Source organism: Tinamus guttatus, unplaced genomic scaffold (genome assembly GCF_059628265.1).
Source record: "Tinamus guttatus ecotype Peru unplaced genomic scaffold, ASM5962826v1 Tinamus_guttatus_pri_ptg000314l, whole genome shotgun sequence".
Taxonomy (NCBI): Eukaryota; Metazoa; Chordata; class Aves; order Tinamiformes; family Tinamidae; genus Tinamus; species Tinamus guttatus.
This window is the reverse complement of record NW_028288848.1, coordinates 5,117,592-5,141,414: the sequence shown is the minus strand read 5'-3', so window position 1 is coordinate 5,141,414 and position 23,823 is coordinate 5,117,592. Positions and strand designations below refer to the sequence as shown.

The window sequence follows — 23,823 nt, the reverse complement described above, 5'->3', positions numbered from 1 at the left end:
CCACAATGTGCAATCTGCACACTGACAACAAATAAGTGGCATTATGGAGCTTGGCATCTTTAGCAGCCACTGCACGTGAGACCAACTGCTCATTCCAGTGGGACTGGCAGACCTGGAGCCAGGTCAGTAAGGAGTGGAGAGGCAGGAGAGGAAGCTGGAGAACATCTCCCTTTTGTCTGCAAGCCATATGGCAAACAAGAAACTCAGAACTCTCTAGGAAATGGTCTGTTTTTCCTCTAAAAAGATAGAGGGTCACGGTGACTTCACATGTCCAAGTACTATAAAGCTATGTAAAAGGAGAGCGGTGATGAAAACAGGACTCTTCAAGGTACCTTGGACCAGGCAGGGAGGAAGCAGTTTCTTCTTGATTTATCATGGCTTGTCCTTGATACTTGCCATGAGGACTCACTCGCTGTTGTAGCCTCAGGCTGGTTTCAACCACAAGCTGCAGCCCCAAAATGACATTTCCCCCAAAGCTCATGAGTCTGTCAAACCAGAGCTTTTGTTTTTGCCTGTCAGCAAACAGAAATTTTATAACCCCAGACACCTACAGCCTGGCTACCTGAAAGGCACACTGATACACAGGTATCCCTGGAGCTGCATTATAGCTCTGGTATAGACCAGCAGCCAGGAAGCTCTCCCTAGCCATGTGCAGCAAACATTCTCAGCACTGCTCAAGTATTTAAAAATAGCCACCATTCCCGAAAATGCCAGCTTTAAATATCTTTACAGTGCAGTAAAGAAGACATCAGTGTGTGCATACCACCCACTTACCTTTTACTCTGAAAGGACCAAGTCTGAAAAATTCCAGGATCAAGCACCATTGCACCAGTTAGAAACATCACAAGAAATAATGTCTTATGTTACAAAAGACTTACCTGCAAGTCAAAGAACTTGCTGTATCTTCTGTAGATGATCTGGGAAGTCAAGTCAGACCATGTCACGTTTATGATATAGACCTGTTCAGGGAAAAGAAAAGAGAGAACAAGTCAACAGGGGCCCTGAAACATCCTAAGGCATAACCATCAGAACAGGTAAATTTGGGATCTCCCTGACCACTTCTACTCACAATGAGGAATAAAGCCCCAGACAGGGGATTAACCCAACAAAAGTTGCTGCCCTGCCATGGCTGCCAGATCCCAGGAGGGAGCCCAGGGTGCTCCTTTCACCAGCTCCCATTGATTTTGCTTTCTCCGGGAGAGAGCTCTAACCGCGCAGCAGCACATTCCTGCTCCCTGGCAGCACCTCTGCCCTCTCTCCTGCAGCACCACGAGCTGCCCCCTCTGCAGAAGAGCCCCCAGCCCTGCCCAGGAGGTGGGTGGCTCCCGTCCAGCCAGGATGTTCCAGGGACACTCGGCTCCCCGGGTTTGGAGAATCGCAACGGAGCAACGCAGAGACATTTGGGCACACAGGTACGTGCACCCCTGCAGCCCGACCCTGCAGCACCTGCCTGTCGCAGCGAGACATTCGTGGCCCCCAGCACATCCAGCACCTTCCGACGGCACCGCGGTGACACAAAGCTGGTCAGCAAGGTGACCCTGCTTCCGTCCTTGGTGCAAACAGCACCACTAGGCAGCGGAAGCCCAGGAGCACCCCTGTCCAGCCCTCACCTGGGCCCAGAAAAATCATCCTGCAAAAACACTGCTTTGCCAGAAGACATGATTCAGACACATCCACACATATATATGCACACACACACATTTCCTTTTGCCCTTCTGCCTCCAAAACATTAAAAAGAGGGAAAAATGGGTCAAATTGTGCTCTCCTATACACAGGTCTCCAAGTCAAACACTGGTCCTGTTCACAGGACCACAGATACACGAGACTTCAGCAAGCACAGGATGGAGCCATCTGGGGTGACCACTGTGGCTGAGGGGGCAGTCCCAGCGCAGTGCAAACCACAGCAAGGCCAAACCCTGGGGCTTTCAAGCCCTTTCCAGGTTTCACATACGCAGTGAGAGAGGCAGCAGCTCGTGGTTTTGCAGCAGGGGCGGACGGGACGTTCTCTCCATCTGCTGCGCTGGTGGGTGGATGAGCATCACCCTCTTCTCCTCCTTCCCTAGGACCATCTTCCAAAGTGACAACGCAGGACAACTGCTTTTGTGCTTCTAAAAGCAAGAAGCACTGCCCCGAGCCCCTGAAAGGATGCTAAGGGCAGGCTGAACAGGACTTTTCCAGAACCACAGAGGGATTTTTTCCTCTTCTTTCCTTTCCTCATGGGAGAGAAGTGACATCTGATGCCTGGGAAAAAAACAAACATCCTGCAGCCTCGCTTTCCTCTCAGTCGAGTTTTGCTGTATTTGAGGAGGGGACAGGCTGAGCACACGCCGATAGGAAGGTCTGCAGCCTTTTATAGGATGCTGAGGGTAAGATCCCAACTTTGACTTGGTTCCCACATCAAACCTATCCTCTGCTCCCAATGGGTTGGCAAAGCAAGGATTGGGTCTCGGAAAACACAGGTTATTCCACGGCTGTGGCTCAGATTTCTCCTGCAAAACCAAGTCATTTCACCTCCCTCCCTGCGGGTCCATGTTCACAGCAGTGACAACAACGAGCCCGGCTCACAACCAGCTAGTAAGAACAAGTAACGCGGAGGTTCCAGGTCCCCTTTAAAGACTTTTGCTGCACAGACGACCCAGCGGGGTCAGGGCCTGGGAAGGAAGCTGCCTTTGCCAATTTTCAAGCCAGCCGCACTCCACTGAAGAATATTTTTCCATGTGTTTGTTGTGCAAAAAAAAAAATGTTTGTTGCTTCACTCTGGGCTAATTCACAACACAAATATTTCTACCCGTTCTCTATCCAACAGCTACTTTCAGGATGGAAAACCCATTTGATTAAAAACAGATCATGACAGATGGGAGCTGACTGGGATCCAAGAGCAACTCTAGATACTGTACTTGTGGCCTGGGTTCTCACAAGGGGATGAGATGGGGACAGGAGAAACAGTTCACAGGCAAATCACGTTTATTGGTTTTCTGCAATCGTGCTTCTTTTCTCCAAAAGCTAGAAAAAACACGTAGGCTGTAGCCATCCCGGGGTTTTTCTCTTCACGTCACTTCAGGCTTCCTCACCTTCTTCTTCATGAAAACCACGTATCTCCAAAATTTGCTAACAGCCTGCAAACCTGCACAGGGGTTAGTCCTGCTCCGAGAGCTCCACAGCTCCCAGAGGTGCAGTAGGTGCTGCAAGGCTCCAGCACACCGACCTCCTCCTTTGCCCCAGGGCACCACAGAGCCAAGCGAGCAGGACGACTGTTTTTATTTTATTTTTTTTAACACGGACACACAGCTCTATGTCTATATGAAGAGGCTCAGCAAAGCGTGTTCTCCCCTCGGAGCAAGCAGCGACCGGAGCAGGGACGGGGTCGGATGCGGGGGAGCTGCCCCGTGTCCTCGCCATGCCCGTCAGGGTGCTCGCCCCGCTGCTGCCAACCCGCCTCCTGCACCCGCTTCCTCTCATCCACACGGGCGCAGAGAGGGATGAGGAGCTGTGGATATTCTGGGAACGGGGTCGCATGTGTCTGGTGCAGGGCCAGGGTGGGAGAACAGGGCCCTCCTGCAGCCCCTGCTCCAAAATGCAGGCGCTGCGGGAAGGAAACTTCCACTGGCTTCAGTCAAGCAGAATTTAGCTGCACATTTAAAATAGGAACTAAACCTTTCTGAGGCTCGGGTCTCTTAGTGTTCAAAAAATGTGGATTTGGGCAGCATACAGCTGCCTTTACTTCTGTTTCATGGATAGATTATAGCAGGAGCAAGAAAACCCTTTAATCATAACCCAGACTTGTGCTTGGTGAGAAATGTAGGGACTTAAACCTGCCTGGTGGGACGCAGGTGCAAAATCTGAAATGGCTATTGATTTTCTCTGCTTGTTTGCATAAATCAAACTGCCTCTGTAAAGCTACCATTCAAAATAGTGGGGAATAACCATTGCTTGAACTCGGAAAAGACCTGTAAATTGCCATATTTTCAAAGCAAGGCCCCGAGGTTTCCAAAGCCCAGAGTATCGGATTTCCCTCCCTTAGAGGGCCCGGATTGGTGATTATCCGATTCTGCTGCCCAGGCCGGACTTGTCACCTTCCCACGAGCAGGGAACGTTACCTGGGCTCCCCTCAGCACCGCCCTGCCCGGATCGTCCAGGGGCGGCTGCGGCAGCCCCAGCGCGGTCGGTGCACAGGGAGGACGAGGAGGGCAGCACCAGAGCGGTCGGCGCGCGGGGAGGACGAGGAGGGCAGCCTGGGGCCATTGGGGTCACAGCAGTCTCAGATGAGCGCGGGCCCCGCTCGCTGCCTGCCTAAACCCCGAGCATCCCGCAGGCCCCGCAGAGCTGGGCGGCTGCACAAGGCGAGGGGCTGCTGTAAACACTTACTCAGGGCAAAAGGACCTGTTTTAAGTATCTGCCCTGTTTCTGACCTTAAAGAGGTCAATACCCATTTGATATTCAAATGCCTCACCCTAAAATTCTCCCTGGCACTAAATAATTCAAATTAAGCACGAAATGCAAACAACTCATTGCTCAACTGGATGCTCCAGCTACCAGGAATGTTTATTTTTCAATTTCACAAATCAGGTCACTTTTCAATCTACGTATTTTAAAATAAATCCTCTTTCTTCAACGAAACAAGAAGCAGGCCTGTACAAATGGGAGAATACTAACCAGGAACAGAGCTCGAGAAGCAGCTCTTAATATTTCAGGCTGCACGAACGCAGGGGCAGGATGCTGGGGGTGGATTTTATCAGCTGCTAATTTTTGTTTAATTCTAGCTGTAGGAAACTTCCATTTTACCCACCACAGAGCAGAAAATTTATTGCAATCTGAAGTTACTGCTCTCCTTGACTGCTGACACTAAACAAGGAGAAGAGATGATTTCCTACTACGAAACCCATTCATTCCGATGTCCCTGGGTGTGACTTCATCACCGAACATCTTATTCTCAGTGGAAAATATCACCTTCCAGCTGGCACAAAACCCAGAGGTGAGAAATTCAGGTTACCCTCATCTGCCTGAGCTTTCAATTGCCTTTCAGAAGGTGTTTTGTTCTCTAGAGCCAAATGAGCTGGAGCAGAAGATAAATGCAGCTGATGGGAGCAGTAGGATGAGACCAAGAACATCCACAAATACAAGGGCTATTGGCAAAGAAAAAGATGCCAGAATAGAGATTAGCAACACACTCGCATCCATAGGAGAGAGTGCTGTTAATCTTCCACAATTAAGGTTAATGTTACCTATTAACAAAGCTTTATGAATGCAAAAAACAAGGCTATCACGTAATTTGGACGTGGATGACACCACGACAGCCCCTTTTATCCTGCAGAAGGTCAGCTTCAAAGCTGTGCAATGCAGCGTTGGATGCTCATCCTCGAGTGAAACAACACAAGATTGCAAATGACTCCCTCCCCTATACTCAGATAATATCCGACTATTTGGAAAAAGAGCCTGTAGCAATTTCAGCTGGTTCAGTTCAATTGAGAAGCTTATGTTAAAATGGCCCAAACTGCTGCAACCATCCACAAATTCAACTTGCATCTACGCCCTAAGTTACAAGAGGAAACACTGCTCCACCTTGCTGTTTGTGTCACCATTTCGGAGATTCTGACTAGTGCAAATCAGCACTGGCCAAGGACTGATTTGGGGTGATGACACCGCAGAGGCAGCACCTCCAAACCCTGCGAGGCCGGAGCAGCGAGGCTGCTCTCCCTTGAGCGTCACTGACCTTTCAGTACCTTCTCCCACCGCACAAGACACAGACAAGTTCCTTGCCCAGACAGGCAGGGGAGGGTCTCCAGCATCCTCAGTTCCTCTCCCTCCCAGAGGCCGGGGTGGCAGTGGGGACAGTGAAACACCCCAGGAATGTGCATGGGGAGCACAATGGCTCCTGCAGCCCACGCGGGCCGTGCCTTAACTCGGCCTGGATCACATCCAAACTTTTGGCAATTTTGCGTTTGACTCTGGACGCAGCGATTGCAGGTTGGGCTCCTTGCTCGCCCACCAGCAGCCAGGAGGTCCCAGTAAGCACTGTGAGCCTTGGAAAATTCCCACCGAGATGAAGTCAGACCCTTAGCCCTGAGCTCGCGGTGGCAACTCGGCTGCCGCGCAGGGACGTCGCTTTTCAAGACGACGCTCTCCGAGGGAGCGGAGCTCCCGCACAGCAGGGCCAAGGAAGGGTGATTTCCAGACGCTGCGCAGCCCTGTTCCCACCCCAGCGATCTGAGGAGTGAGCTGAGAGCCAGCGACGAGGCTCCGAGGACACCCAACCCCTGCAGAACGGTGAGAAACCGGCAGCGTCTCCGGCGCTGTGCGCGGCCCGGTGCTTTGGAGCACGGAGCAGGCGCCAGCTGCTGCAAGAGGCAGCTGTGGTTTCACGGATGTCTTTACGCAGCTCATGTTTCCCTTTCCAACTAGGGAAAGGCAACTGAGAAAAAGCCAAGGCGACCCACAGGTCCACCAGAGAGATGCTGCTCACCAGGCCCCGTTACAGTTCTTTGGTGGGAGGAAGAGGCTGGACAGCATCACGCTCCACAGGCTAACCTGCAGTCTAGGCAAACACGCTTAACAAGAGAGACAGACAGCCACGGAAATAAGGGGACAGGAGGCTTTTCTTTCCTCTGCTATTTTCCTTTTGTGGATCTTCTTTCCGCTCGGAACAGCAACAGGATTAACCCCAGGAATACAGCTCGTCTTCCAGCCGTATCTCATTAAACCTACTCTGCATACAAGCAAAATAATCTCATTTCGAGCAATACCCAGAGTCAAGCTGGATTCTTTCTCATTTAGAAATCCCCACCTTTACTGGCCCTTCAAATAAACACAGACACACAGATCTTCCTCCTAGTGGAAGATAACCCCAAATGAAGTCCTGGTCTGTCCTCCGATTTTTGATTCCCTAGTGTTAGTGAGGAATCACCACGGGAACACAGGAGAGGAGCTCTTGGGTACAATGACAACCCACCAGGGTTATGTTGGAGTGAAGAATCCAGATCATTGTATTTACCTAGGCAGAATAAAACAATACTTCTCCTCCCATCTATTACTCATAGATGGAGGAGGGTTCAAAGTCTACAGTTTAAAATTCTGTTTAGTCTCCACCCCCTTAATTTATTCTCATTATTCATTTTTTGGCTTTGGCCTGCTCGAGTGTTTAATCATTGACTTCATCAGGCCCTCTGAGCACCTTCCTGCAAAAAGGCTATAAGCCAAAATGGGAAAACCTCCCTGCTGCATTTCTTTGCTTGTTTGCTTGGCCACTAGTGGTACAAAAGAAGCCAAAAGAGGAGTTTGCACCCACGATGGGTGACAGCAACTTGACTAGAGAGTTGCAAAACCAGAGCTGCTCAACAACGAAGCACATTTGAGCCTCTTCAGTGGCTCTATCCATTATTTTATTTAGCCCAATTCTGGTGGCTGTGAGAGCAGAATATGATGCCTTTCATTCTTTAGGCATGCAATATTTGTGTTGCATTAGCAAGGCTTTTGTCTGCTTTTTATTTGATGTCCTAGGTTATGTCAAATCCTTGCAAAGTCTGCTATTTTGTCTTCAGCAGATCCACGAGCTGAAGCTTAGGGAAAGAGAAAAAGAAACAGGATCAGTAAAGCCCGGCCCTTTCCCTGCTGATCATCTGCCAGCTCCAGCAAGTGGAACAGCAGCCCCTCTGCAAGGAAACAGCACAGGGAGGCAGGTGACACGTCAGCTGCAGAGGCAGACAGTGTGGCTGTGCAGAATACAGCTTGGGCTCGTATTTCCCTTTCCAAAGTGGCTCTATCCACCTACTTTCCATGTGCAAGGGACGTCTTTGTGAGGTGGAACAATCACAGGACTGAGTTTCTGCTGTTTGAAAATTGACAGCAGGCAAGGAGTTCTCAGCTTATTGTCTCTTAGATCTGCATCTCATTTGAGTTGTACACCATTTTAACCCAATGCTTGGGTCTTTCTCCCCAGCAAGTGGTCAGTGTTTCATGAGGACCCCAAAACATGAGAAGTTCCTGGTAGAATAAGAAAAGCTCCTTTCAAAACAGAAGTGGAAAACATCAATTCACAGACATTTCACACACAGAATCTCAAGTCCTTGAAGTAAGCTTAACTGAAAGAGCTTGTCTGAACACAAATATAGTATCAATTTCATTAAATTGTTTTTAGGAACTCATTTATAATTGATCTTGTGCTGAAGAGTACTGTGGATCAACCCTGAAGAGTGTGGCCCAGTGTGAAAGTCCCCAGTGCCACTATGGGATTTAAAAGGGGCCTAGATGAATGGCATCAAAGAGGATCTTGGTCAGTGACCAGTGACCTCTCATCTCCATCATGTTAATCAATGCATCAAGGAGAGGCACAAGGGGGAAATGGCTTTTTTTCATTTTTAAAAAACAAGGGCAGGTTCACTCCCCTGCACTTACCCACTCTGCACAGCAGCTCTTAAGAATCCCCCCTAACTGGGCTCATCCTGCTTCCACTGAAACTCATTTTTAAAGGACAGGGTTCAGGCCAGCTGTGAGTTCCGCTAAAGTCCCTCCTCAGTTGACAGCAACCCATCCTGCCAGCTTCACCTAGTGCTTGGCAATGGGAATGAACTAAATCCGGCCTTGGCCTCAGGGCTGCAACTTGTATCTGAAGCCAACGGGAAGAGTTTTGCCCCTTTCACCTGGATCCAACCTCATGGAAAAGTGGATGGCTAGAAGATCAGAAGGATGTTGCCAAACTAGAGAGATCTAAGAAAGAAGCAGTTGAGCTGCTGCTGGCACAGGAGGAACTGACTTGGGGGAAGTACAAAATAGGATGAGTAGAGCTCTGCTCCCACTGAAGCCAAGGGGATTTTTGTCATCGCATTTCCAGGGCCAGGGAGACAGGAGCAGCCCACTTAAACACAAATTAAAAAGAACCCATTTGCTATTGTGCTAAATGCATCGAGAGCGAGACCCAGATGGAGACACTATCTGGAAATCACTGTTTCATAGTTAACATCACACCCGACCCATCTTTGCAGTGGGAAATCTCTCCCAAACCCTTGTTTCTGTTGCAAGGAGGGGGGCCCGTCCATGGGAGACCAGCAGTGCAGCACCGAGGCACTGCCCCGTTACGCGGCACACGCGGCGCTGAAGCACCCGCAGCTTGTGACACAGGGCACACCACGGCCTTGCTGGCCCTGCTCGCTTCGTCACCGAGCGGATTTTTACACTGTGCACGCACCCAGCCTTAGTTGCCCAAATGAAAATGTCCAGTGCCTCAGGCTCAGAACTGCAGAGAGGCATCGCTAAAGCCCAGCCTTCCCTTCGGCCCATCGCGCCAGGGACTCCTGCTGCGCACCACCGCTTGCACGGAGTTTATACGAGCATGCAAATCTTCCAGCTTTGATTTGCAACCTTACATATGACCCCCAGATGCAGCGCTGGAAGAGCAGAGCAAGGGCCTGGGAAAGGGAGCAAAACTCCTCGGGGCCCTTGCAGAACAATGACAAAGCTCTGGGACGGCCTTAGTGCAAATAATGGAAATTCTCCCGGGATTTTGCCATAGAATAGTGGGATTTTTTTTTCCTTCCCATTTCAAGAAGAAGGAAAAAATGTTCATGTAAATTAAGAGACCCTCAGATTCACACAGCTGGAACAGAGGTTTATGGTATGTTGTGTGATCTACCATGCAGGAAAAGGAACTTGGATAAAACTCTCCCAACTTCTACACAGTTTGTGCAACTCCTTTTTTTAATGCACAACTTGCCCATAAGAGCTGAGAAGGAAACATTAGGCTAACCAGCCAAGCAGCACAGAACTAGCAGGGTAATTCATTAGACAGATGGATATTTGCATTTTTTTTGCAAAATTCAAAAGACAGATGCAGAAGACTAGACTTCTCACATCACCCCACAAACATTCAATGGACACAGATCTTCGATTATTCCATCTGCACGACCATGTGTACATGAGATTGAATGTACTTTTTTTCCCTACAGGGCAACGCTAACAATGTGAAGTCCAACCTAGAAAAGCAGGGAACAAAGCAACCTCTCCACAGGCCTGGAAAGATGCAACACTGAAGTCACTGGTAAAATTTTCATTTTCATTTCAATGACCTTTGAATTGAGGCTCAGACAAAACCCAAGCTTCTTGTGGCAACAACAGCAATAGAATAAAATGACTTTGTGTCCTAATCTTGCAAAGAAGGCCTTGAGGAGAGCCTGAATTTCACTGCGAAATGCCAAAGAGGAGGCAAATGTGTGTGGAGTTCTCCTTAGTTCCTCTGGCGTTTCTGGCCAGGGCTGGAAAACAGATTCAAGAGCCCTGTGAGGGAGGGATCCCTCACGGTCAGGGCACGGCGCTGACTTAAAGACAAAATTACCTTCTTCCTGCGGAACTTCAGGGTTTTCAGGAAGATGCTCTGCCAAATCCTCGCACCCTAAATCACTTGGCCTCTCTGCTAAGTTGAACTATTGTCTCGGCCCTTTCCTTCCCTCCTACTCTTCTCACAGTCATCTTCATTTTCCCTCCTTTTCCCACGCTTGGCTTCCTGCCTCCAGACTTGCAGAAACAGCCTCTCCCACCCTGGACACACAGGGCTATGGTGGACGGTGGAAACGTTTCCCAGTCCTGTTCTGGGGTTTGTAGCCTGGGCCACACACACACACACACACACAGCTCTTCCCCTTGCATTCGTTCAGCGCACGGGCTGCAGGCTCTGCGTGCTCTGCAACGCGCTCTGCAATGCGCTCTGCATCGCTTTTCCAGTCTGGGGCAATGTGCTTCATGCATCTCAGCTCCAAGCGGCGATTCCCATTTAAACTTGCAAATGTAAGTATCCTACATCAGAAAAAAAAAGGTATTTAAGTGATGCCAGTGGCCCAGCCCCGCGGCAGGGCAGTCGCACCGTGCAGCTCCATACCTGCAGCCTGGGCGCTGGCGGCCGAGCTGTGCGTCCTGCACTCACTCAGCCCGTCTGACACCCAGGTTTAGGAAGAGATGAGCGTGCAGAAGCTGGATTTAGCAAAGGGAGTGAGCCCTGGCCTCTGCCCACACCTCCAGGCACAGGTACACAGTGCCAGGCAGACACCGCTGCGGACCTGCCCCATTGCAGACCGGCTCCACACCCCACGCTGCAGCTCCTGGGAAGGCACCTGCTGGGTGAACACAACCTTAAAAGGGCCCAGAACTCCCCTCTGGGTCTGCTCCGCCACCACCTGCACACTGGAAGGATCCGCAACCTGAATCCCGCAGAAAAACGTGCAGCAGAACCAGGGAGAGGCCAGGAATTTTGCCTCCCTGGGGCTGGGCTTTCTCACCCCCACTGCTTCTCTCCCAGAACAAACCCCAAGTCCAGCCAGGAGAATTGCTGGCACTTGGTTACTTTCTGTCAGAGCCGTCAGGGTGGCACTGACAGCCACCACACTCACTCCTTCTCCTTTACCTATCACAACCCAGCCACAAACCACATACACAGAGAGTTACTCATTCCTGGAAGGAAAGTGCGTGGCTGCAAGTCAGCATGTGTCACCTCAGAGGCAAGTCTTTCTGAGCCATGCCCATATTATATGTTCTATTGAAACCAGTAATAAAATATGAATCAGCAAAGTGACTGTACACATGTACATTCCTGTTGAACTCTGGGTTTACAGTGCCTTGGAACAATAAACAAACCTCTTCCTGTGGATCCTTGAGCCTGAATAGTCTCCCACTCCTGGCCACTTAAGTGGAATTATTAATGTTCCACAGAGAGAAACACTATTAAATCTGCTTAAGTGGCCACCCAAAACCCAGCAGAATGGCTATCTGTAACAGCAAGCTTTGAAGAGCTAGAGCAGCTGCACTCAACATATACAGCATATGGAGCCAGCAGGATTGTGCTGGGCAGGTTTGGGGGGGAAATTTCCTATTTTATGCATCTCAAAGTTGGGAACCAAACTGGTCAAAGCTTTCATCTCAGATCCTTCTCTAGATACACGGCTAGGGTAGGAATCACACTCTGGAGTTGCCTCTGCCCTTTCTAAAGGACATCTGACACCCAGAAGGCTGAAGCCAAGGCAGATGAACTGCACCCCAGAAAGGCCTCATGGTGCAGAGCTCCCCGACACAGCGCCGGGCTCCGAGGGCTCCCGGACGCAGCAGCCCGGCTCCGTGCAGCTCCCACGCGGCAGCTCTGCAGAGCGCGCGGGCCCGGACGGAGCAGCGCCGCCGCGGCCGTCAGCATCCACCAGGCAGCATGGCCACAGGTCCAAGCTCCAGCCATTTGATCCTTCCAAGTGCCAAAGTTCCTTTCAAAAATGAGGATTTTTGAACAACTTATCCTAATTCATTCAGAATATTAAAACTTTTTAACCTAGGTCCCCAGTGCAATTTTAAATTCCAGTTTATGAAGTGGTAACAACAGGAAGAAGCTCGAGGCACCACTAAGATTTACTGTGAAGCAGATATGCAAGAGAACCAGCATCCTGAGAGCAGGCTGGGCCTAATCCCAGTGCCCCAGGAGCCTGCTCGGAGGGCACGGACACAGCGAGCCGCGGGACAAATGCGTCTCCTGCCAGGCATTTTATACCGAATGATCTGATCTGAAATTCCTTTCCCTAAGTGGTTGCTCTCACAGAACAGATCTGAAGCAGAGCATTGAGATAAAAGATGCAGACGCTCCACTTTTTCTGGACCCATTTCAAGCCTCGAGCTTTGCCGCTCACTCCCAGGCAGCGATCCCCACTTCCCGGCACGCTTCCAACGGATACCAGGAGCAGTGTGGACACGGGAGAGCAATGCACAACTACAGCTGTGTCCTTGTCACCAGCTGGAGCAGAGATGCCGGGATCAGCTTACCTGGGAAGGAGACCCACGGTGGCTTCAAGTGCCCTGAGCTGCCGCAGCTTTGGTCGCCGAAAGGATCGCGTGGCCGAGGAAGAGCTGAGCCCGGCAGCGGCTCCACGCGGCCCTCCCCGCTCGAGGACGGAGCCGTCGGGGGCGAGCGGAGCCGAAATCATTCACGCTACCTACACGAGGCACGAAGCAGTGGGCTCAAGGCCACGGAACCCATGAGGTGTGAATTACAGCATCGTAACTCACGCCCTGAAGTGTCTTATTGCAAAACGGCCCCGGGCAGAGCTGGGATTTCTTTTCAGTGTCGTAATCCCCCTGCCTCTTTTTCTCTCCCCCACAACCATCTTCTGAGTGGAGATAGGTCCAAACAGGATCAAATCTCACCCTCCTCAGCCCTGTGAAACGTGAGTAAAACAAGCAGGGCTTGGCCCACTGTGCCTTTCTTAAGGCTTCAATAACATTAAATGCATACTCCTCAAACACAAACCACTCGCTGCCTTGGAACAATGCTGAGAAAGACATAAAATCGCCTCATCCAAAGCCTGGTTCGGTAAGGGCCAGAGCATCACGCGCTCCCAGCAGCGCTCCCCTTTCCCTTGGCCTCCACGCACCTTCCTGCCTCTGGAGTGGATGGGCCACTGGGGAATTCAAGGGGGAAGGAAGGTCTCCAGGTAGGAGCCCCACACTTCCCATGGGACAGCTCTGGAGCCTGCTGACATTATGTGGCTCTTCACGAGGAGGCCCCAAGAAGGAATGAGCCCTTGGGCGAAAGGGCCGCAGGTTCAGGCAGGTTCGGCAGAGGGGCTGCCTCCGTGGAGCCGAGAGGCCACGCGCCCCAGGAGGGCCCCGTGGTGAGGAGCGGGCACCCAAACACCCCCCGGGCACGATGGCAGCCCCATTGGTGCCCTGGTGGGATGGCTTCTAAGACAGGAAGCAAGGAATGAAATCTGGGGCAGGAAGCTGCTCCCAAGCCAAGTGAATCCCACTAGAAGGGAAGATGCTGAGGAAGCCTCTCCTGGGAGAGGGCAAACCCAGACACAGCCACCACGTCTGCTCTCATTTGAGGGAAGACAGAGTCGGATGAAACGAAGACAGGAGCTATTCCAGATGAGAAAGCCACACACGCGGGCGCCAGAGACACCATCAGGCTCCCACAGTCCTTTGTTACCCATCCAAATTGCTCTTGAGGGCAAGAGAAGGAGCCAGCTGGAGCACTGGCTGGTAGTTTTCGAAGAGGGTAACCACCAGCTCCGAGACACAGCTGACCACAGAGCAAAACCACAGCTCCCATCAGCATTCTCCAGGAGGGATCAGGAAGTTCTGGGACCACAGGGACCGCCCAGGGCAGCGGAGACACGACAAACCCAGGCCCACATGGGTGGGATTGACAACGCACCAGAGAGGAGCTTGCTGCTGCCCAGAGATATCTATGGGGCCTCTTCCCCAGCGACACAAATACAACCAAGTTCCTCATAGCTTGTAAACAGAGAGGCAAATCTTACCAAAAAAGCCTAACACTTCTAGGTCTTCATGGTCAGAGAAAAAAATTCCCTCATCACCATCCCTTTTCTAAACACTGCGATGCTCAATGTCTTGCTTTGGTGCCATGGATACATTCACCTCCCCAGAGATCTTCCTGGAAAGCAGGGAAGAGAGAGAAAATGGCCTGTGGAGACCACAGCAGCGATCCCTTCGAGGCTCAAATCAACAAGGCACAGAAGGACGTGCTACATTTCAAGAAAGAGCATGAAATACAACGGCTGCAGTGGGGTTAAAGCCTATGCTTAATTCCTTTGCCGTCTGCAGCCTGCGACCATCAAGGTCTTCCTCTTTGCCCTTTTGCTCCAAATAAGTGACAAGTTACAGACTCTGGACTTGTGCCACTCCTGATTTGATGGCTCTCACAAACACTCCATATCCCATCTCCTGGTGACTATCGGCCTTCTACCCAAATTTGGCAATTTCCCCAAAACAGGCCCATGCACTTGGTCTGTAGCCAAAGCTACAGCATCCTGCTGCTCTCCCAGGCTCACACAGGCCTTGAGCTCAACTCTGCAGCCCATCTTCTCCCCTGTACAAATCGTTACCCTCATCTCACACCCTCCTGCCAACTTTTGCCTGGAAGTGATTGAATCCTCTCCAGGGTGGCTCATTTCTGGCCAACCCTTTCCAACATTTCCAACCCTTGCTAACCCTCCGGAGCTTTGGAGGCCACGTTTCCAGCTGCATGGCCTGAGGAGGGCTCCAACAGCCCTTCCACTGTGGCCAAGCCTGGTCGTGATCTTAGGCGCTCGGCAGACACAGCCCTTAGAGAAGGCGCCACGTGCCTTCAATCTGATGCCCACGAAGGCCGTGTCTTGCAGTGCCTGTTCCCAAGCCTGCCCAGCACCGACCATCACACTGACACTGTGAAATTAGGGAAAACATAGGAACAGAAACGTCACACCCCTTCTAGCTCACCAGCCCCACTTTGTCCCCTAGATTTAAGTGGGTCACGAGAAACTATTTGTAAGAGGCTAAAGAAGGGATTCAGAGAAATCCCTTCTAGGAAAGCAGGCTCCAAAGCACAAATTCCAGCCTGCAGACCTGGCCACGCAGCAAATCCACCGGCCCTCTTGGAGACACCTGCCAGGCCCATCAAGGACTTTGTTGCTTTCTCATGACAGGGGAGCCCTCCTTACCTCAAAAACTGAGCCCAGCACACCACTGAACTGCAAGTTTCCCTGGCAGGGAGAATTATCCAAGTATGATTTAAAAGTGAGCTCTAAAGGTAGGGAGCTCAGCCAACTGCTGCATCTGGCCACAATATTGAGAGTCAATCCCGCGGTTAATAACTTCAGACTCCATTGAGGTGTGACATTAAAAAACAATCCCAATAATATCCCAGCCGTGTCACTTTATTTTTTTCCCCTTGAAAGGGCATCTGGCACGCAAGGATTGGGTTTTCCCTCATCCTAGGAAAACCAGCAGCAATGTTTTCCAAGGGTCTCTGTTCTCTAATCAGGGAATGGAAGAGATGCAGTCAGTTTGGGCACGGCTCCTAGCATTTTTCCAAACAGATGGACTCCTTGCTCTTCTCTTCTCCCCTTATCCCAGGAAAAACAGAGTTTCTGGAGCCATCCTTCAGCTGCAGAAGGCAGGAAAATCCATTTTCATCGCTACTGTTCCGAAATGAGCAGCTGATCATGGCAGCACACAAGGCACCTACAATGCTTTTTTAAGGAGGTAGAAGCACCTCTCCTATGCCAAATACATAAAAATCTTCAGCAACAAATGTCTCAGTCTGGTTTCTTCAGCAATGGCAACAGTCTGAAGGTCTGTAGTCAAGCCCAGCTCAAGCAGAGCTCCCGCTACCCCCATGCTCCTGCCCAGGAGCAGGCATAACATTCCTCCCCAGGGACACAGCGCTCACCTCCCAGCCTTGGCTTTGCACTAGCTGCCACCATACGCACGTTTACATAGGAAACCATTTACACACATTTCCCTGCTGTTAGGCGTATCCCGACTCTGTGTTCTTACAGTTTTGCCAACTGCCAAGAGAGCACCTTTTTCCCCTCAGAAGAAACTGAGAAATGGTCCTGGAGGATTAATTATGCTTACCCCAGTACTGTTGCCCAAGTCCTCACCACAGAAGAGATGGACTCAGACCTACCCAAATAACATCTAGTCTTTAACTCCTACCTGCAAATGAGCACAAGGCCGGGGGCTGTTGGTGCTGAAGGGGTGGTTTTGTGGATGGAGACCGAGGGGCCCAGCCTGAGCAATCGCTGTGGAAGAGGCGCTTCCCAAAATGTGGAGCCATGGCCTTAAGAAGGGCTGCACGCTTCCCAGGAGAATTCAGTTGGAGGAACTGGGTACAGCACTGAAACAGGGGCGTCACTCCAAATGTGTTTGGAAACCTGACCCCAAAAGCTAATATAACCACACTGCCATCTTGAAGCCAAGAGGATGCCGTCTGGAAAGGGCAAAAGGAAGTTTTTCCCAGAAGGAAGGAAAAATGCAAGCTTTTCCTTCAGGAAACACTTCAGCAAGTAGGTCCGAAAGAGCCAGAGAAGAGGAGGTGAAATGCTGAGAAAGCTCTCAGGCAAACGTCCTCCAGGATCGCCAGCACCACGGACCCGTACACCTGATGGCGCCGGGCACAGGACAGAGGGTAAAAATGTTCTTGGCGGCAAGACCATTTTCTGAGGAAGTGGAACGATGCGGCTATAGAAGGAAGTGCATTTTCTTACTGAGTTTATTTTGTGCCTTGAACAAGCAGCACTCTCCTACTGACTGCCAAGCTGGCTACTGTGCTTCACTCCACAATACTTATTTGACTGGCAAGATACTATTTCAGACCTATAAAAATCACCCTGGACATGTTCCCAATAAATTGAATTCCTTTTCTAGCTAATCATTTTATTTGTCTAATTATTAGCAGCCCTTGGCACCAGTAAGATGCTGTGCGCAGAAGCCAGCAGGGTTTGGTCCCTGCCCAGCATCTCTGCTTCATGTGTTTCTCCACATTAATCCAGCAGCAACTAGTGGTATAATCTGGATTAAGTACCCAGGAGGCTGGATTGCTTTCCAGCCCATACAGAACCAGCAGCATAAAGGGTAGGTCTAGTTAAGACCTCAGGAGTCAGGGGACACCTATGCAAAGAAATTAGGGGTGAGCAGGTTTGCAAAGCAAGTACCAAGGGAATTTTTATACTTAAAAATACTTTCCAGGTGATACTGAAATAAAATCAATACAGACAAGTATTGAGAGCTCATCGCAGCTAACGTGGAAAGTCTGCAGCATCCATGGGGACAGGGCTGCTTTCCAGATCCCCATCCACCTCCTACCCGATTGCCTCCCCTTTGCGGCATTCCCACCAACGTCCTCTGTTTCTGCACAGCCTAGGTACGAGGCCCAGGGACAGCAAAGGCAATCTTGGAAGAACTTGCTCCGCACAAAGACAATAAGAACATCCCCACTATTTACAGAAAGTGGAACATAAGCTTTAGAAGAATCTTATGGAAAAGAAAAAGACAATATCCTGAAGAATGAAGCCACTTTATACACATTCATTTCACAGTTGCTAGAATGTAAAGCAAAGCCCTGGAGTTCTGCCAGCCAGTCAGTATTTTTCCGACCGTATCAAAGCACATGATAAAAATAAAAAGCTTAAGGGTCAAACTCAGTGCTGGGATTAGTAACCAGGCTGGAGTGAATAGCGTGATTCCAGGCCTGAACAGGATCCTGTGCTCACAGGCACTTAAAACACGCCTAGCTGTGGGCAGGCAGCATTTGTGAACGAAACCCACACGCCAAATTCCTCCTCCAGCCCATGCAGCCGGGAGGGGGCTTGGACAAGACCCATGGACACCACCGGCAGTGCCAGGGCCTGCAGCCCCGCAAGCGGCCGAGCGCTCCGCGCTGCCGCTCCCGTCTCCCTCGACTCCTCTCCCAGGGCTGCTCCCCGCGGCAGCGGGTGCTGCAGGCTGCAGCCTGCGCGTGCTGGGCTGCGCACGAGGGCTCTCTTCTGAGCAAGCGTCAAGCTCTCACTTTATACTGAGCAGATCAAAACCCATCTTTCTTAATCCCTGTATCCACTAAGGTGTGCTGAGATCAACAGAAGCAGCAGCATCAGACACACTCACAGCATGGTTGGTTTTGCAAAACCCCAAAGGGTGCTGATACATAACAAGGCAGTAACAGGGCTAGGACGCTCCTTAGTGCCCAGGGCGCTAGCTGCAACTCGGAGCATGGTCTGCCAAAATCAAGAAGGGTTTTAAGAGGCTCCCGGCTGTGATGCCTGGAACCCATCAGTGACAGCTCCTCACTCCACAGGACACAGCGCTGATGGCCCCGTCGTGGCCAGCTGGACGGGGCAGCAGGGGAGCCGGGCGTCCCCCGGGGCCCGGGCTCATCGCAGCCTCAGCGGAGCACAGAGCTGTGCTCTCACATCCAGCGTCTCCTTCTGCACAGCCAGGAACCCAGGGGGCCCGGCGCAGAGCTCACTCTCTGCTGAATTCCCCTGTTGCATCTCCATGGGGCTGTGCAGCTTCCCTCTCGACTAGTCTCTGAGTGTGAATTTTAATGGGAGACATCAGAGAGAAGCTTAAAGTTTGAGTTGTTTATTTTGAACACTGGATGTTCCCTTTGCTTAGTTATTTTGGCCTCTGGTTAAGCTTCCTTTTGTTACCTATAGAGATAATTTCTTCTTTTTTTATGGCAAGGCTGATCAAAACTAGGAGTGATTTCCTTCCAAAATATTTTTTCAACCAATAAAATGACCTATTTGTTGCATTCACTATTTTTTCAGTGTTGTTTCTTTCTGCCCAAGTTGCATCATTTTATTCCAAAGGCTAGAGACTCAAAATAATAATCTTTTTTACCTGCCTTCAGCAGAAGAAAATAAATACTTTTTAAAATACCAACGTTGGTTCGATACAAACTGCAATAACAGTTCTTTGGTTTGGTTCATTTCATCAAAACAAGGGTGAAATTGTACCTTTTTTAACCACAGACATAGGCAAAGACACCTAGGCATAGGCACAGACGAGCAAAATAACAACAACAAAAAAAAAACTAAATAAATAGTTTAGAAAAGCACTAGGGAGGGAATGATTTGGATGAAAAGTGAAGAGCTTATTCCCCCTTGCTGGAGCTTTCTGTCCCTCAGCACTTTTTTCCCTGAGCTCCGACCTTCTTTCACACAAGCTGACAAGAAATCCCTCATGGAGCAGAGGGCTGGATGCTGCCTGGTCCCCCAGCCCCTGCTCCAACACGGGTCTGGTGGGTCTGAGGCTGCAGCTCAACCCCATAAACACAGGAAGATGGCACCAAAATCAGTTCCAAGCTCTGCTGCTGGCAAACTGCAATTTTGATGAAGGAGCAAAATTTTCTAGCTTTCCTGAGCAGCCTTAGCTCTCATTGAATTTCTTTTGATCCAGCTGCCCCTCTAGTCAGAATTTTAAGCAGCTAGTGGTGTCTCTTTCTCTCCTTCTTGACATCTCCTGGCCTGCGGGGCTGGGGCAAGACTCGGTGCATGTCACACCATATTTTGCCACCTCTGATGCAACGTGTCTGTGAGGGCTGGTGGGGTTATACCGTACATTGTCACAATAACTGAAAGCAATTTTGAGGAAGAAAATAGAAAGAGGAAGTTTTCCAGAAATAGGTTAATGACATGAGAATCAGCACATGCAATCAGCACATTAAATAGTTTCTCCACATCTTTCAGCTACAGCTTGTCTGATGGAGACCTTTTAAATAGGCTTAAGAGAGTGATTTGGACCTTCTCCCTTCTCTGAAGTGTTTGCAGACATCAGTAGGAACAGCGCGGATCTGACCTGAGGGATTTGTAAGAACACAAAAACAAAATTAAAGTAAAATTAAAAGAATAAGAGGAGAAGCATAACCCTAGGGCATATTCTCTATCTGCTGCCTCAGGGCGTCTGGAACACGTGACTCCAGAAGCCCAATGCAACCGCTGTGACAGGTTCATTCTGGGGCAGCTGGGGACAATTGAACCTCAGAGTGTCTCCTTGTGACCGACACATTGCTCATGCCGATGCCGACTCTGCAAAGGTACCTTTAGTTGCTCAGCCAAAAGCATTTGACGGAGATGGCAAAACACCATCACATCCCCCCACGCTGAAGTAGGGGAGCAGAGACGAGGAGAAGGCGCTGCTTCAATATAATAAACACCAGTGACAACCATGGTCTTCAAGAGGTAATTTTGCAATTCTGATTAAAAAAAAAAAAAAAATCAGAAGGAGAGACCACAAGCGGTTTGCCCACAGTCACACGGACGTCTGCGGCAAGGACGAGAACAGAAGTCACATCTGACTCCCAAGACGCTGCACGAGATGTTTCACCACAGGGTTCCCTGCGGAAGCCGCTCTGTCCCGTGTGACAAACCTGCCTGGCCAGGTCACCCAGGCCAAGGTCACCCACCAACCTGTCACTCCCGGCCCTTTCAAGCACTACAAATACCAACCTGTGGTGCTAAAACACGGTGTTGAAGCTGGCACAACTGTTGCCTCTTGCAAAGTCCTGCAACTTTGGGACTGCGGAATTAAAAGCTCATTTTAGAAGCAGCAGAATGACTCCTGCTTCCGAATATAAGTCTCAGGGGAAAGAAGAAAGTTTGCAATTTCAGCAGGAAAATGCATGAGATGGTCTCTTAATTACCAAAGGAAAGGCAGCTGGTTCAGTTCATGCTATCTTAATAATTTTCCTCTCTTTGATGTCTTGATCACATCTTTTGAACAACATGCTTGAAGCTTAACACTGCAGAGAACACTTATTTTCATAATGAAAGGGAAATATTTTGCTCCATGCATAATATTTAGTTATCCTGATAGGCTGCATTGATAGGGCTTTATATATTGTGTTTTCAAGCTAATGTTGATTTTATAAGAGGCCTGCGGGGTAATGCAAGGCTTGTCTCTAAAGGATAAATACTGTAATCAGTGCATGTGTCTCACATCCTTTAAAGTGGTATCAAAAGGTTCCTAATGAGAAAGACACAGGCACACAAAACTTTCTCATCCTAAAGGCATGAAAAGGAAGATGACTTACTTTCCATTTTAGTTCTGAAAGTTACAATTTCTAAGCAAAGAACATGATGTTAAAACGTTGTGTACTATGATAATGCACCTACTGTTAGGCCATAACACAAAACGAAGGCCATCTCCACTTCCCCAGACACCAGAGACAGTCGAGAAGTCCCCACAGCTCGGGGAGGCCACCCCTGCACAGCCACCTGCAGCCAGGAGCGCTGCCATTCCTTGTATCACAACAGTGTAAATAGATGCAGAGCCTAATCTAAAGCCATAAGGATGTGTCTCATGGGCTGCATGCAAGAGAAAGAGGCAGCAAAATTTTGCAAGAGAACTTGCTAAAAGTGGAAGAAATGCTCCAAAATGCTTTTGGCCTTGCTAGAAAAGCCAGGGCTTTTGCAAAAAAATCAATCCTTACTCTAATTCTCCACCTATAAACCAATGCCTGCGATTACAGGTTACATTCAAACCATCTAAACAAAACCTAGCGGAGGAGTGATTTCAGGATGCAGACTTTAATTTTAACCATACCACCCATTTCCTCCCTCTTTTCACTTTAAACCAGATGTTATTATGTTTACGTGTGACATTTACGCTCAACAGTGCAGGCTCTGGCAGGATTTACCGAAACGGGGAACAAAATCGGGATTAAACAAGCTGTTTCCGATGTGCGAGCACTGCGAACCGCGCGCGTCTCACGGAGCAGCGCGTGGGAGGCAAAGCCCCGCTCCGGGCTGCACCCCCTGCCCATAGCACTGCACCCTGGCGCTACCACGGGAATCCCGATAGGAAAAGCCCTGCCAGGAAACAGTCCTGAAGCATCTCTGCTGCTCTGGGAGAAGGGAGAACGTCAGGGACCAGGTCTGGTGGGGAAGTGACCTCCAGCTGAGAAGAGGTAGAAGCAGCAACATTTTACTTGGGCACAGGAGAGCATCTCCAACCACAACTCCCAGCTTCCAGGGAGATGCAAAAAAACTTCTCTTCCAAAAAAAGGAAATAATTTGGGGCTTTTTTTGCTCCCTGAATTGGCTCGCAGTCTCAGAGAAGTGCCAAGATGAAGAAGGTGCTGGGAAGAGAACCAGGGCTGCTTTCAAAGGAGCACAGTAGCTCCACACCAGGAGCCTGAGGAGCTATCTGAGATCCAGACCCATCTGCTCCTGCACCGGCAGCTGGACAGGATACCACAAGAAGGATACATACGGGCACCGGGATGCGCAGCAGCAGCCTGAATCACTCACAGCAGCAACACCCGCGAATGGACACGGCAGCCCCCATTGCTCCTTTGCCCCCATCAGAAAGTCACCACCTACCTCAGCAGAGCTTTGCTCCTCCCCAGCAAACAGCCCCGTGCAAGCTCTACCCTCCAGAAATAGCCGTGAACTGACTTGTTGCTGGGCAGCCTGGCTCAGCTCTGTGCATCCCCCCGCGCCCGGCGCGTGCCGAAGGGGCCGTCGCAGCTGCCCGGCCAGCTGGGAGCCCGGGAGCTGCTGCAAAGTTTTGTCCAACAGTTGCTCCAGGGGCTTTAGTTTCCCATCCCTTGCGTACGTACCCCTCTTCCCCAGTGGAAGGGTTTGCCAGGAGAGCCCATGCCATTTTTATCAGCACCAGCTTGTGCTACCCGGGGAGCTCTCCATGTGCAGCCGAGTTCTGGGAGAGATTAAAAACTTCGGGTTATAAGAAAATTGCATTTCTTATGCATTAACAATACACTTCACTAGGGAAGGAGGGTTTGAGAGCATCTTTTGGAACATTATTGTGCCTCTAAATGAAGCTGAAAGAAAGAAACTCTTGCTCCATTGGAAATTTAGCCAGTTTTCAGCAAGAGTAATGGTAATAGTATGCTGTTCCTGCTTCTACCAGCCTAAAGGAAAGCTCTTATACACAGTCTAAGAGGACAGCAACAAAGACAGGATAATAAAACCCAAGGTTGTTGAAATATAAACACATTAAATCAAATAAGAGTTGCAATTTAAGAGAGGGAGGCATCTTGACTTGCGATAACACCTTCTTTACTAGCAAATTCAAAGCACACCATGGCCAGAAACATCATTATCCTGTTTTGTTATTAAGTCCAACTAAACTAGGGTAGAAAAAAAAAAAAACTCTTCCCAAGAAAACCCAGTGAAGCAATGGGGATTGCAAGAGAAACCTTTGATTCACCCTCAGTTCACCAGATGAATCATTTTGTGTTGAAGAAACACAAAACTACACTGAAGGGATCCAACCAAAAGCTCTCAGCCCCTGAAACCATGTAGACTATTCACTAAATCATGGGAAAGACTGATCAAATACATTATCAGTATGCTATGATTTACCTTGTTATGTGTATTACTTAATTCATGGTAACTGCCCATAAATCATGCCTTGCATTGCAAGATAATTTGAGTCATTTTGGCTGCAAAGAAAGCAAGTTTGCATTAATCCACATTCAAGTGGAGTAGGAGTTCGCAGGCAGATGTAGTGCCCCACTGCTCACCCACTACAGCTTAAGTAGAAGTAAATTGCCCATGC

The 23,823-nt window shown here is 49.8% G+C and overlaps 1 protein-coding gene across 2 annotated transcripts in view; it reads right to left on the bottom strand.

The window, feature by feature from the left end:
* The window catches only part of SH3PXD2A (SH3 and PX domains 2A), a 239,068-nt gene that overhangs the window by 199,936 nt on the left and 15,309 nt on the right, over positions 1–23,823 (bottom strand). For both annotated transcript variants that reach the window (XM_088528649.1, XM_088528650.1), the window contains exon 2: positions 879–959. In XM_088528649.1, the coding sequence (XP_088384775.1) occupies positions 879–959 (81 nt within the window). The remainder of the gene's footprint in view (positions 1–878; positions 960–23,823) is intronic.